Below are 14,644 nucleotides of genomic sequence, written 5' to 3' on the forward strand. Positions count from 1 at the left end.
GCAATCCAAGAGAGACAAAGGAGAGGGGATGCCTGTGCAGCCCTGCTCCAGAGAGGCCAGTAGCCTGGAGGCTCTGGCAGGGCATGGAGTTTGGGGGAATCGAGCTGAGGCATCCTCCTACAGCTCCTCAGCACAGACACGGCACCTGGAAGGCTCCAGCTGTGCACGGGATCAGCCATGGCACGGCCGGATGGCACTGCCAGCCACAGCATCTTTCTCAAGAAAAAACTTTCACTGGCACTTGGATGGATAAATCTCCTGCTGGTTGTTTTTCCCCTCTGCCATCTCTGGGCACTTTTCCTCTGCGAGCCATCAGCAAGATCCCTGCAGGTGAGGCAGGATGGGGCAGTGGGTGGGAGAGGAGAAGCTGTACCTTGCTCACTTTGCTCCAGCTGTTTCAGCAGCTCCTGATTGTGGGCTCTGAGATGGTCCCTCTGAGCCTGTGTCTTCCTCAGCTCCAGCTCCATGTCCTTACACTGTAGGGCCATGGCCTCTGCTCTTTCCTCAGAGCTCTGGAGCCTCACACGCAGCTCAGACACCTCAGCCTCCAGCACATCCGCAGAGTCCCTCAAAGCCCATTCTCCTGCTCGAGACTCCTCAAACGTCTGCAGCAGCTGCTTCTTTCGAGTTGTTTGGGAAGCCTCCATCTGCAGCACTGTGTCCTGCAGGGCCTGGATCTGGAAGATGGATGCACAGAGCCTCAGGGACAGGGCTGCTCCTGAGGCTGCAGAGTGGGCCGCAGGGAGAGCAGCAAAGAAGAAATGATTTCAGGCAAAAACCATGCCAAAACCAAAAGGCAGAAAAGCAAGGATTCCAAAGGAGACCAATGTAGAGAAAAGAGGGAAAGGGAGGCAATGGGCATCCTTGAGGCTGCAGCTCTGAACAGCAGCTGAGATGGCTGCGCTGGAAGTGCCCTGCCCAGCCTGCCATAGCCACCTCTGTGTCCCCACATTGTTCAGTGCCCGGCACAGGCACAAACTCTGTCTGGGACAACACTGCTAACTGAGGGACACAGAGGCTCCAGAGGAGTCTGCTGCTGCTCCCCTCCCAGATTTCCTGCTGGGAGCCGGGAGAGAACAGTGCAAAACTTGGGCAGCAGACAGCAGATCCAGCCTCGGCCTCAGGGTGCAGCAGCAGCCCCGGGCAGAAGACGGCAGCTGTGCGTGCTGCTGGGAGGGGAAAGAGGTTGGGGCCTCCAAGGCAAAGGTGCTGTTGTGTGTCCCTGGAGAAGAGGATGCCACTGCACAGCTTACCTGGGTGTTGAGCTCCCGCAGTTGTCCAGCGCGGTGAGAAGAGAGCTGCTCTGCCTGCTGAAGAGCAGAGTGATACTGAGACACCTGATAGTTCAGCAGCAGGTTCTGTTTTTCCAGAGTTCTGAGGCACTGGTTCTTCTCCTCCAGAGACACTATCAGCCTAGAAGGGAAGCAAGCAACTCATTGCTACACGGTATCAGATTTTATAAACTCTCAGGACTTGCAGCACCTCAGGGAAAAACTCCTCTGTCTGATGAGGTCTGTCTAAACAACTTGGCTGTTTGTTCTCCCTGCAGTCAAAGCCCAGCATGTGCCTACTCTGCTTTTGGCCCTGAAAGAACAGGGAGTTCCTGCCTACATGCCCTACCTTCTTTTTGAGGTGGGAATGTGAATACAAACCTAACAAAGTCTTGCAATGAAGACGCCCTCCAGGCACCGGGGCACATTTTATGAGGAACCATGCAACAGAGCCACTCTTGTTGCTGGGCTGCCTCCGAGGGCAATCTGGCCTAGATCAGCAATCAGGGCCTTCAGATGGTTCTGCCCAGAAAAAGCATCAGAGGCCAGGCTGATCCACATCCCAGAGGCTTCAAGTTACAGGACCCAAGGTGGAGCTGATGGATGTATCCAGCTCCTTACAATGCAGCTCGGGCAGTGTCAACACACCCACCTAAAAACACAATACCCCCTAGAGGGAAAGAGCTACCCCCAAATCCTTTCTCTGCAGAAAAACTCTGTTTGAAGTCTTAAAAGTAAAGAAAATGAAAGACAACATCCAGACAAGGAGAAGTGTCTGCACGGAGAGTTCAGAATCTGCCACTTAGGAAATGCTGCCAGAGCCCCTGGCAGGTGCAAAGAGGGCAAAGAGGGAATCCATTCACCACAATGCAGAGTCCCACAGGCTTTCATTTACCTGGCTTTTTCACTCTCTAGGACATCCACCGAAGCCTGCAATTCTGAATTTTGCTGAGCCACTTCTTCCCAGTGATTCCTTTCCTTCTCCAAGGACTCCAGATGCACTTGCAGCTCCTTGTTCTGATTTTCTGCCTCCTCCAGCATCTTCTGGACGTGTTCAACCTCCAACAGCTTCTGCCTGGACTCTTCCTGGGCCTCCCTCACCTCTTGCTGGGCTCTCTGGACAGTCGTTTCCTGGGACTCTCGGGAGGCTGCCAGCTGAGATGTCAACTCTCCCACCTCCAGTCAAAGGGAACAAAGCAGTCAGGGGCTGCAGCCACAGCTTGTCACTGTCAGCCACAGCACAGGCTGAGAGGAAAGGCAAAGGACAACTTTCCATTTCTCCCTGTCCTGAGAGCATCAGATTCACACTGGATATGGACAACTTGTTTTAGTCTCTAAGTGGCCCACCAACAAGGGCACCTGAAAAAGCACCTCCCAAACCAAGGCTGGCAAGGAGAGGCCAGCAGGAATCCATGCTGATGGTTGCTGGCCAACAGCCCAGAGGACTAGCCCAGCTGTCCAGAGCAGCAGCTGAGATTCAGCAGAGCACTGTGTGTCCTGCAGAGCAGCTGCCATGGAGCCCCCAGAGCCCGAGACAGCCCCAGGGATCACCCCACCAGCTGCTGCTCTGCCATGGAAAAGCAAGAAGGCCACAGACCCCTCGCTGCATGGCTGCCATGCCAGTGCTGTTTCACTCACCTGCTTTTGTAGAGCCTCCCTCTGCTCAAGGAGCAGATTCATTTCCTCTTTGAGGCCGTGTAGCTCTTCCTTGTGCCTCCTCTGCACTGCCTGGACTTCACTGTGAGCTTCCTGCAGCTCAGCTTGCAGATTTGCCTTGATGGTCTGGCAACAAAATGCAGAGCAACTTCCTGGGACCTGCCCTCAGGCTCAGCTTGTTCCACGTGCTGCCTCAAAATCCCATTCCTTCAGCTGCTTCTTTTGGCTTCTCTAGCCAGCTCTGCTTCCACTGCAAGCCTTCCTTCCTGGGGCTGAGCTCTGGAGCTTACCAGGCTCTGTGCTCCCAGGGCCTGAGGCAGCCCTTGCCTCCTCAGTCCCAGGAGCTGCCTTTTGTGCCCTTGTCCCTGCCCTGCCCTCTGTTGCCTGCCTACTCACACTTACCTGCCCCTTCTCTTGCAGCTCTTTCACCTCCTGCCTGAGCTGCTGGACCTGCTGGTGGGCTCGGCTGAGCTCCCCCTGAGTCTGGAGCAGTGCCTCTGATAAAGCACTCTTCTCCTTCTGCTCTTCCAGCAGCACCTGCACCGAAGGAAAGAGCAGAGGGCTTCACACTTCTCCTGCAGCATCCGTGTGGCAGAGGCAAAGACTGATGGGCTCACGTGCTCTCACAGCACTCGGCTGCTGCTCCCCTGGGCCACTGCCTGCCCCGGGGCCAACACAGCTTCCCAGGAAGTGACTTAAAACACAGCCCAGAAGACATCTCTGGGTTACTGTTCAGAAATACTCCAGGCAAGTCTTTAAAAAGATTTTTCTCTTGTCAGTGTTCCTGCTGCACCCTCCCTGTTCCCACATAAGAAAAGAGCTACAAACTCACTTTGGCTGTGAACACCTACCAGTACACACCAAAAGGGGAGCGGAAAGAGAACAGCGAAGGTACCCTGAGGTACATCTTAGAACAACAGAGCACAAGAGCAGCACAAAGATCTCAGCTGATAGCTGATGTTTCTGCCTGGCTTCCTATGAGAGGGCTCATTGCTGGTCCCAAAGACAGCCCCGTTCAGCTTTCACCTCCCCCAGTTCAATGTAGAAGACACGGAGGGCATGCTCCACACAGCCCCATGTCCTGCCATCTCCCACAGCTCCAGCCTTGCAAAAAATCACACCAGTTCTCCTCTCTCAGTCATTACCTGTCGCTTGGCATTTTCAAATCTCCTTAGTTCTTCTTGTTGGGCCAGCAGGGTGGCATCTTTCTGCCTCATCTCAAACAGCACCTTCTTGTGCTCCTGCTCTCTCTCTGCCTTCTCTTTTTCCCATTGCTCCAGCGTCTCCTGCATCTCTGCACGGTGCCTTTCGCGCTCACTTGCCTGAGGAGGGGAGGAGAAATTTGCAAGATGAAGTCCCAGGCAAGCTCCCTGCTGAAAAAGGTGAAGCTTCATCCCTCCCACAACCCCCAACCGGAAAAGACAACAGCACTCCAGAAACCGTGTCCTGTCATGGAATTCAAAAGGAGGCTCAGCAGGTGCAAGAATCACAGACTCGTGGAATCTCTTCTGTTGGCAAAGACCTTCCCAAGCGTCGAGTCCAAGTGCTCAGAAAAGGAGGTGTCACCTTCCCTTCCCTGACACCCCAGTCACAAGGACTGAAGGACCAGGGACAAGGGGCCTGTTCCCTTTGCTTCCAGCCCAAAGCTAATCCCTCTGTCCACCATGGAAGCACAGCAAGAAAGGAACCGAGTTCCCACGCCTGCAGCCAGCAGCACTGTTGGCATCTGCTCCATGCCGGCAAGTGCTCCACGCTGGCATCTGCTCCGTGGCAGGTGGGACTCAGGGACAATCCTGCCCTGGGCTGCCACGCTTTGGGTGGGCACTGCCCAACCTGCTCTGGAACTCCTCTTACGCCCTCACTGAAGCTGTGGCTGCATTTACTGTCCCAGCACCATCCTGGGGGCTCTCAGGCACCTCCAAGTCCAAGCTGCTGCCTCTGCTGCCCGGCCCAGCAGCGGGAGGCCTTGGCAGAGGATTGCTGCCCTTTCACACCCTCAGGCTCTGCTTGTGCTAAACCAACCCACAGGGCTGGCTTGGACACTCCAGAAGTGTACTGTCCCCTACCAGGTCTTGCAGGAGCTTCTTTATTTCCAGTTGCTGAGCAGTTCCCTGAAGCCTGAGGCTTTTGTGATGCTGCTGCTCTGCCTGCAGGAGCTGTTGAGCTGTGTCTTCCCGTTCCTGCCTCCTGAGAGATCTCTCTGCTTCCAGCTCATCTTGCAGGCACTTCACTTCTCCTACAAACACGACCAACAGCAAGAGTCAGAGTCTTTACTGACTTTACTGACCTCAGGCCCTTTCAGTGCCACCAGCCCCACCACTTCTCAGAAGCTCTGTGGACAGAGGCAGCTTTACAGGGTGCTTAGTTCTCTAGGCAGGGGCAGCACCACAAACAAAGCACACGAGGTTCTCACCTTCTATCACCTCCTTGGCCTGTGTGACTGTGAGCACTTGAGCCTCCAGATGGTTCCTGGTGGTCTCCAGCTGAGATATCTGCTGCTGAGCAGCACTCAGCCTGGATTCCAGGCTCTCCTTTGCTGACCTACGAGTTGCACATACGGAGAGACATGAGTTGCTTGCTCCAGACACCCACAGCCGGGTATTCCAGGACAACGTGGCTCAAGATCCCCACACCTGAGTATGGGAAATGGGTCACGTGGAAATTCGCCCAGGCAAGGCACATTTGTGCCATCTCAACAGCAGAGCAGGGCCCTCTGAGGGACTGCCCAGGCCTTCCCTATGGCCTGGCACAGCACAGACAGCCCAGCCCAACTTGGCCTCAACAGCCAAACCTTCAGTTGCTGATCCTGACCTATGACACTGGCTAGCTGTGTCCAAACAGGCTGGGATGATGAGCAAAAGCCCAGCCCCTGCTCACAGCCCTTCTCTCATCAGCACTTCCAAGCTGCTCTGCAGGGGGACACAACAGACTCTTGTCCTTGCTGACTGCTGACTTTTTAATGCTCTTGATAATGGACATAAAGGTCCATCATCTTCCAGACACCCTGTATTTATGTGGCTTCAGAACTACTTTGCGTGACACAGTAAAATCTCATGGTCATCTCATAGCAGCACTTGTAAAAAATCAGGACACCCTTTTGTCTGAACAACAACTACCTGAATGCAGGGACTGCAGTTTAAACTCTTGCAAGGTCATGGAGTAGACTTGCCACCTTTATTTTAGTGTTGCGGGCCAAGCAGGCAGTAGCCCGAGGCACTTGTCCTTCTTTACAGAGAGAGAGGGACCATCCAAAGGGAGGTTGGCAGGTTTGGCAGCTGGGTGCCCATCAACAATCAGCAAGAATCCCCAGAGGCTGTTGAGAATTCCAAAGAGCTTTCCCTGCTGCTCTCCAGCCAGCTCTAGGGCCTGTCCCACACTTCTCAAGAGTGTGCTTGGAAGCAGAAAGCCCTCAAGATTTTCAGCAGGAGCCTCTGGCTTCCCCCTGAATGGCAGTGTGCTACCCCCAACGTGCCAAGGTCGGAGCCTGGAATGCTGAAGACGAAGCTTCAGTTCTGAAGATCAGGATCATGTCAAGCTACTTGCTAAGGAATGAGGGACGTTCAATGCCCAGAAGAAGAAACCAAAGCCAAGAGAAACCTGAGGTTTCACTCAGCATCTGCATGGTTTACCTACTACTCAGTTCAGGGCTGGGTGGATTGCTTTGGACTTCCCACAGGAGTGTGCTTGGCAGCACAAACAGGAGCCCAAGGCTCACGAGAGCTTTGCTGGCTTTAGGTGTCAGAAAAATAACCTTCACATCGGGGCATATTTTTCTTCTTGAGACTCTTCCATATTTTTACAAGGGAATAATAAAATACCACAAAAAGTTCTGCTTCCTGCCTTTACCTGGTCTCCTCCAGCTGCCTGGAAAGGTCTTGTTGGAGCCACTCCATGGCTGCCAGTCGGCCCTCAAGGTCAGCCTTCTGGCCCAGCAGCTCCTGCTCTCGGCACACCTGGGCCAGTGCGTGCCCTTGGCCAGAGGATTCCGGGCCCAGCTGCTCCAGAGACCAGCTCGATGAATCTTGCTCCTGGGAAACCTGGAAGTGGGACAAGGTACAGCTCGAGCCCTTCCTCGGGAGGCCTGTGCAGAGCCAGCCAGTGGCACCTCGCAGGCAGCCAAAGGACAAGGAGCACCTGTGCTCTGGGCTCAAAGTTTCACAGCATCTGCCCTATGCAGCTCTGATAGCCGGGGCTGCCAAAAGCCTCTGGCACTGTTACCTTGGAAGTGCTGTGTCAGGCCCTACTGGCTTGCCTGGGACCAGACAGCTCCTTCCCAACAAACATCCCTACTCCAAACTCCGTGTTGTCACCCAAAAATACTGCATCTTCTACAACTGGCAATACCATTTACTCTAAGCACCAGGAGTGCAGCTGATTTTCAGCCATTGGTCCACTTTAGTCCATCACTCAGTTTAGTCCATCCCTCTGCTCACCTGCTCCATTACTTCCCACACCAAATCCAAATCCCCATGTGTTGCATGGGCACAGGAAAAGCAGCTCCCCATGCCTAGCTTTTGGCCTGGAGCAGATTGGAACAGTAAGCTCCAGAGCTGGAGCAGTCTTTCTGGGCGAGCCAGGAAACAATCTGGCAGTCAATGGTCTCTGGCTGGAGCCAGGCAGACAGACAAGGCTGCCTGCTGCAGCCCGGGCTGCTTTACCCAAGCAGGCCTGGACTGACAGGGATAGAGACCCACCTCCTCATGGGAAACAGCACTGGAATAATTCAGGGAGCCTGGAGTGGACTGAAGGTCAATGCCAGTGCCTTCCTGGATACCAGACTTCCCCATCAGGATGTACAAGTCTTTCATCAGAGACCCTTTGGCAATTTCACTTTTCTTCAGTGCATCACTCAGTACTTGGGTGTTCTCTCTCCATTTCTTCAAAGAAGCCGCCCCATGCTCCAACTCTTCCTGCTCGCCTTCTCTCTCCACTTCCCATTCTTGAGTATTTTCCTTATGATTTCTTAACTCAGCTGCGTGCATTTCATTCTTCTCTTCCACATCTCCCATGTGCTGCTGGTTCAATTCCTGTCCATGCTGCCAAAACAGGGAGAAAAAGGGTCACTCATTCGCCCCCTCGGTTTGCTTTTCAGACCAGATCTGGACTCCTGCTGCAGGGGCAGGCACTGGCTGCCCCTCTCTCTCTGCCCCTCGGGATGCTGCAGACCTTTGCTGGGTTCCCCCCTTGATTCTGCTCCTTCCCTCAGCCTGTCCCAGCTTCCTTTCTGCCCTTCCCCAAGCTCTTGCAGTCCCACTCCAGTGCTCCTCTGGGGAGGAGCTGCCAGAACTGCAGCCAGGATTTCAAGTCCATGCTAAGCAGGATTTAGGCAGTGCCACGAGGATGTGCTCTCCATTAGGGAGGAAGGGAAGAGCAAACACCGCCAGCATTTCCTTCCCTGGGCTTGGGCTGACAGCAGTGGTTTTCCAGCTCTGCTGTGTAGAGTTTCCATGGCTCCATCCCCGAGAGCCCCACTGCCCTCTCTTGGAGCAGCAATGGCCAGATCCCTCTGTCATCCTCTGCTGCCACTCAGGACGACTTCTCCCCTTGCAGGCACACGTCCTGGTGTGGATCAGCACTTGGCTTTCCTCTCTTCTCTCCCCACTGGCTGCTCTCAGATGGCCAAGGCCAAACACCTTTCTATTCACAGCAAACTTGGTCTTCTCACCCCTCCTTCCAGATCCAGATATTTAGGAATCTGGACATGGGTTTGGACACGAGGAATTCCCCAAAGCATGCAATGTCCATAGAGGCAGTGTGGACATTGAGGACTAAAGCTTCTAGGGCACAGAAGCCCAGCATGGAGGAAAATCAGCAGGCTCAGCATTAACTGGCTTTGACATGACTACAACATCTTCTCCTCCTTATTCAGAAGAATGCAGTTGGAGAAGTTTAACTGGAAAAAGGTGCTCCTTAGAACTATTAACTGAATGTGCAAACACAGCTAGGAAATGGCCCTTTGTGGCATCTGCCAATCTCACCAGCACATCCATCCTTTCCTTCTGCAGGCTCTCCAATTTCCTCTGCAGAGATGCCACCTCCTGACGAAGAGTCACAGCCTCTTCCTGCCTTTCACAGGCCTCTTTCTCCAGGGCAGTTTCTCGAGAGGTGTGCTTGACTGCTGCCTCCCACAAATCTGCAGCAGGGAGGGGGAAGGAACAGGAGAAAGGAGAAGGGGAAAAGCAAAGCAAAGGCAAACTGATGTGCATCCTGCAGAGACAACAGCAGTGTCTTCTCTGCCTGCCTGAGTTTGCCAGGCCCTGAGCCCACAAGGGCTCCAAAGCTGACAGAAATGAAGGAAATTTGCAGGCAGAGAAAAAAGCAGGAATGAAAGGGGCAAGGTTCAGAGGGACAGGAAAGGGTGTTTGCTCTTGGCCTTGTGCAGAGTGAGCAATCCAAGAGAGACAAAGGAGAGGGGATGCCTGTGCAGCTCTGCTCCAGAGAGGCCAGTAGCCTGGAGGCTCTGGCAGGGCCTGGAGTTTGGGGGAATCGAGCTGAGGCATCCAGCTACAGCTCCTCAGCACAGACACGGCACCTGGAAGGCTCCAGCTGTGCACGGGATCAGCCATGGCACAGCTGGATGGCACTGCCAGCCACAGCATCTTTCTCAAGAAAAAACTTTCACTGGCACTTGGATGGATAAATCTCCTGCTGGTTGTTTTTCCCCTCTGCCATCTCTGGGCACTTTTCCTCTGCGAGCCATCAGCAAGATCCCTGCAGGTGAGGCAGGATGGGGCAGTGGGTGGGAGAGGAGAAGCTGTACCTTGCTCTTTTTTCTCCAGCTGTTTCAGCAGCTCCTGATTGTGGGCTCTGAGATGGTCCCTCTGAGCCTGTGTCTTCCTCAGCTCCAGCTCCATGTCCTTACACTGTAGGGCCATGGCCTCTGCTCTTTCCTCAGAGCTCTGGAGCCTCACACGCAGCTCAGACACCTCAGTTTCCAGCAGCTGCTTCTCTTGAGTTGCCTGGTGAGCTGTCTGCTCTATCTCTGCCAGCAGCATGGCCTGCATCTGGAAGATGGATGCACAGAGCCTCAGGGACAGGGCTGCTCCTGAGGCTGCAGAGTGGGCCGCAGGGAGAGCAGCAAAGAAGAAATGATTTCAGGCAAAAACCATGCCAAAACCAAAAGGCAGAAAAGCAAGGATCCCAAAGGAGACCAATGTAGAGAAAAGAGGGAAAGGGAGGCAATGGGCATCCTTGAGGCTGCAGCTCTGAACAGCAGCTGAGATGGCTGCGCTGGAAGTGCCCTGCCCAGCCTGCCATAGCCACCTCTGTGTCCCCACATTGCTCAGTGCCCGGCACAGGCACCAACTCTGTCTGGGACAACACTGCTAACTGAGGGACACAGAGGCTCCAGAGGAGTCTGCTGCTGCTCCCCTCCCAGATTTCCTGCTGGGAGCCGGGAGAGAACGGTGCAAAACTTGGGCAGCAGACAGCAGATCCAGCCTCGGCCTCAGGGTGCAGCAGCAGCCCCGGGCAGAACACGGCAGCTGTGCGTGCTGCTGGGAGGGGAAAGAGGTTGGGGCCTCCAAGGCAAAGGTGCTGTTGTGTGTCCCTGGAGAAGAGGATGCCACTGCACAGCTTACCTGGGTGTTGAGCTCCTGCATTTCTCTTCTGTGCTCTGCGTGGAGCTCCTCAGCCTGGGTAAGGGCAGAACGAAGCTGAGACACCTGACTGATCTGGGCCAGGTTGTTTTCTTCCAGGGTTCTGAGGCTCAGATCCTTTTCTTCCAGAGACAGAGTCAGCCTGTAGAACAAGGCAACAGATGGCCATGAGAGACATTCAAATCCCTTGAGTGCCTCAGAGTTGGTCAACTCCAACTCAACTGATGGAGTTGACCACTATGTCAGGCAACATTTGGAATGTGTCAAGCTTAGTCTGGGGTAGATGATGAGTGAGTCCAGAGCTTATGGGTCAGAATAAAAGGACAGACAAGTAAGGGTGACATTGCTGTGGGTGCTTGCTAGAGGCCAGCTAAACAGGAGGAGAAGTAGATAAGGCTTTCTACAGGCAACATAAAGCAAGCTCAAAGTCACAGGACCTGGTTCTTGTGGGGGACTTTAGCTTCCCTGCCGTCAGCTAGAGAAGCAACACAGTGCAGAATGTTCCTGGAAAGCACTGATGACAACTTGCTGACACAGGCAGTGGAGGATCCCACAAGGAACAGCATGCTGCTCAACGTTACCCTAACAATCAGGGAAGGCCTTGTTGGAGATGTGAGCCTGAGGTCAGCCTTGGCTGCACTGCCTATGAATGAGATTGTGGAGTTCAGCTGGGGGTGAGGAAAAAGCAGGGTAGCAAGCAAGATTACAACCACAGACCTCTTGAGAGCTAACTTTAGTCTCTCCAGGGACCTTCTTGAAAGAAGCACATGAGAACAGGCCTTGCAGGGTAAAGGGATCCAAGCTGATACTGAAGGATCACTTCCTCCAGGCTCCACAACAATACATCCTAGTGAGCAAGAAACTGGGCAAAGGGGGCAAGAGACCTGAGTGGATAAGCAAAGAACTCTTGTCGTTCCTCAAGCACACGCAGGAAGTACAGAGGAGATGGAAGCAGGCTCAGGCCACTTAAAATGAGTATAGTGAGATTGTTGGAGTAATTAGAAATGAGACAAAGAAGACCAAGGACCACCTTGGAATTAAATCTGGGCAAGGACATCAAAGACATCAAGAAGAGCTTTTTAAAATACATCAGTTACAAAAGGAAAACCAAGGATGATGTGTCTCTGTCTGTTCCTAAATGGAGGGGAGACCCTGGTAACAGAGGATGCAGAGAAGGCAGAGTTCCTGAGTGCCTTTCTTTGAATCAGTCTGTACTGGTTAAGACCAGCCCTCGGGGATCTCTGGCCCAGGAGACCAGGCTAAAGGAATGTTGGAAGGAAGACTATCCCTTAGTGTGGCAGCAGCTCTCTGGCCACAGAGAGCAGGCACAGACTTTCCCAGGCATTTTCCCAGGGAAGGCTGTGAGAAGATCAGAGAAAAGAATGAGAAACAATTCTTATCTCCACTTGTTGCACCTGCTGTTGTGCGCATGTGGAATGTGTCATGGAGATTTGTTTACCAAAGGGTGATTTCTTAATTGGACACTGGATGGTTGGATTGATTGACCAATTAGGTCAAAGCTGTATCGGACTGGCTGTAAAGGTTACTGAATTTCTTCATAGTATAGTATAGTGTAAGATGATATAATAAAGCAATTGATCAGCCTTCTGCAATCATGGAGTCAATGCTAATTATTACCCGGCTGGGGGCCTGCAGCGACACCTTAGCAAGACTGTCCTTTCAAGGAGGCCTGGGTTAGTGAATGCCTGGGCAAACTCGACATCCACAAGTCCTTAGGCCCTGACAGGATGTGTCCATGAGTGCTGAGGGAGCTTGTGGACACCAGAGTGAGGCCACTCCCCATTATCTTTGAAAGGTCATGGAGATCAGGAGAGGTGCCCGTGGGCTGGAAGAAAGCAAATGTCATTCTGCTCTTCAGAAAGGGCATGGAGGAGGACCCAGAGAACTATGGGCCTGTCAGAATCACCTCAATCCCTGGAAAGGTGATGGAGTACCTCATGTTGGAGGTCCCCTCTTCCCCACATGGAAGGACAAAAAGGTGATCAGGAATGGTAAGCACGGATACACTAAAGATAAATCATGCCTGACCAACCTGATTGCCTTCTACAATGAAACATCTACCTGGGTGGACAAAGGGAGAGCAGTGGACATTGTCTACCTTGATTTCAGCAAGGCTTTTGACACAGTCTCTCACAACATCCTCCTTGGGAAACTCAGGCATTGGTGGCTGGAGGAGTGGACTGCAATTAGTGGCACAGGGGCTCGTTAGAGGCCTGTCATTAGTGGTGTCCCCCAGGGCTCACTCCTGGGCACACTATTGTTGAACTTGCTCATCAATGACTTGGATGAGGGGGTCGATCTCTCCCCAGCAGGGTCACTGTGCATCCCCTCAGAGGGATCTCAGCAGGCTGGGGATGGGCAGAGGAACCTTCTGAAATCCAGCAAGGGCCAAGGCAGGGTCCTGCACCTGGGGAGGAACAGCCCCAGGCACCTGTACAGGCTGGGGCCAACCTGCTGGGCAGCAGCTTTGTGGAGAAGGACCTGGGGGTCCTGGTGGACAAGAAACGCTCCACGAGCCAGCAGTGTGTTCTTGTGGCCAAGGGGCCACTGGGATCCTGGAAAGCACTGGGAACAGCATTGCCAGCAGGTCAGGCAGGGGATTCAGTCCCTCTGCTCAGCCCTGTGAGGCACATCTGGAGTGCTGTGTCCAGCTCTGGCTCCTCAGCACAGCAGGCACAGGGAGCTCCCGGAGCGGGGCCAGCGGAGGCTGCGCAGCTGAGCAAGGGCCTGGAGCATCTCGGTGCCCAGGAAAGGCTGAGGGAGCTGGGGCTGCTCAGCCTGGAGAGCAGCCCCAGTCAGAGAGGGGCCCTCAGCCCTGGGTGTCCCTGTGTGCAGGGAGGGTCAGAGCAGGGCCCAGGCTCTGCTCCCTGGGGCCCAGCAATGGCACCAGAGGAACGGGCAGGGACTGATGCCCAGGCAGTTCCACCTGGACAAGAGGAAGAAATTCTTTCCTGTGCAGAGACCGAGCCCTGAACAGATTGTCCAGAGAGGCTGTGGAATCGCCAGCTCTGGAGACATTCCAGAACGATCTAGATGCAATCCTCTTCCATGTGCCCTGGGATGACCCTGCATGAGCAGGGAGGTGGGACTAGATGAGCCACTGTGGTGCCTCCAACCTTACCCATTCTGCGATTCTTTTTGTCTGGCTTAGACAAAAAATCATGGGTTTAACACGTCTTATGTCAACAAAAAGCATGAGATACCAGGCTGATGCAGATCTCAAAGGCTTCAAGTTACAGGACCCAAGGTGGAGCTGATGGATGTATCCAGCTCCTCACAATGCAGCTCGGGCAGTGTCAACACACCCACCTAAAAACACAATACCCCCTAGAGGGAAAGAGCTACCCCCAAATCCTTTCTCTGCAGAAAAACTCTGTTTGAAGTCTTAAAAGTAAAGAAAATGAAAGACAACATCCAGACAAGGAGAAGTGTCTGCACGGAGAGTTCAGAATCTGCCACTTAGGAAATGCCTGCCAGAGCCCCTGGCAGGTGCAAAGAGGGCAAAGAGGGAATCCATTCACCACAATGCAGAGTCCCACAGGCTTTCATTTACCTGGCTTTTTCACTCTCTAGGACATCCACCGAAGCCTGCAATTCTGAATTTTGCTGAGCCACTTCTTCCCAGCGATTCCTTTCCTTCTCCAAGGACTCCAGATGCACTTGCAGCTCCTTGTTCAGATTTTCTGCCTCCTCCAGCATCTTCTGGACGTGCTCAACCTCCAACAGCTTCTGCCTGGACTCTTCCTGGGCCTCCCTCACCTCTTGCTGGGCTCTCTGGACAGTCGTTTCCCGGGACACTCGGGAGGCTGCCAGCTGAGATGTCAACTCTCCCACCTCCAGTCAAAGGGAACAAAGCAGTCAGGGGCTGCAGCCACAGCTTGTCACTGTCAGCCACAGCACAGGCTGAGAGGAAAGGCAAAGGACAACTTTCCATTTCTCCCTGTCCTGAGAGCACCAGATTCACACTGGATATGGACAACTTGTTTTAGTCTCTAAGTGGCCCACCAACAAGGGCACCTGAAAAAGCACCTCCCAAACCAAGGCTGGCAAGGAGAGGCCAGCAGGAATCCATGCTGATGGTTGCTGGCCAACAGCCCA

The 14,644-nt window shown here is 53.7% G+C and overlaps 2 protein-coding genes across 2 annotated transcripts; both read right to left on the reverse strand.

Moving 5' to 3' along the window:
* Window positions 1-4,939: 4,939 nt before the first annotated feature.
* Window positions 4,940-7,714, reverse strand: LOC137466686 (centrosome-associated protein CEP250-like). The gene is made up of 4 exons (XM_068178377.1): window positions 7,622-7,714; window positions 6,774-6,964; window positions 5,341-5,468; window positions 4,940-5,163 (listed from the first exon to the last, which is right to left on the reverse strand). The coding sequence occupies exons 1-4, from the start codon at window positions 7,712-7,714 to the stop codon at window positions 4,940-4,942; spliced, it is 636 nt and encodes a 211-aa protein (XP_068034478.1).
* A 1,831-nt stretch (window positions 7,715-9,545) lies between these two features.
* Window positions 9,546-14,380, reverse strand: LOC137466688 (myosin heavy chain, embryonic smooth muscle isoform-like; the record flags this gene model as incomplete). Its single annotated transcript, XM_068178378.1, has 4 exons — window positions 9,546-9,616; window positions 9,688-9,931; window positions 10,508-10,667; window positions 14,100-14,380. Coding segments are annotated over 4 exons (756 nt in total), but the record flags the coding sequence as incomplete, so codon positions are not given.
* Between the last annotated feature and the right edge of the window lie 264 nt (window positions 14,381-14,644).

The sequence above is a fragment of the Anomalospiza imberbis genome, unplaced genomic scaffold (assembly GCF_031753505.1).
Source record: "Anomalospiza imberbis isolate Cuckoo-Finch-1a 21T00152 unplaced genomic scaffold, ASM3175350v1 scaffold_396, whole genome shotgun sequence".
NCBI lineage: Eukaryota > Metazoa > Chordata > Aves > Passeriformes > Viduidae > Anomalospiza > Anomalospiza imberbis.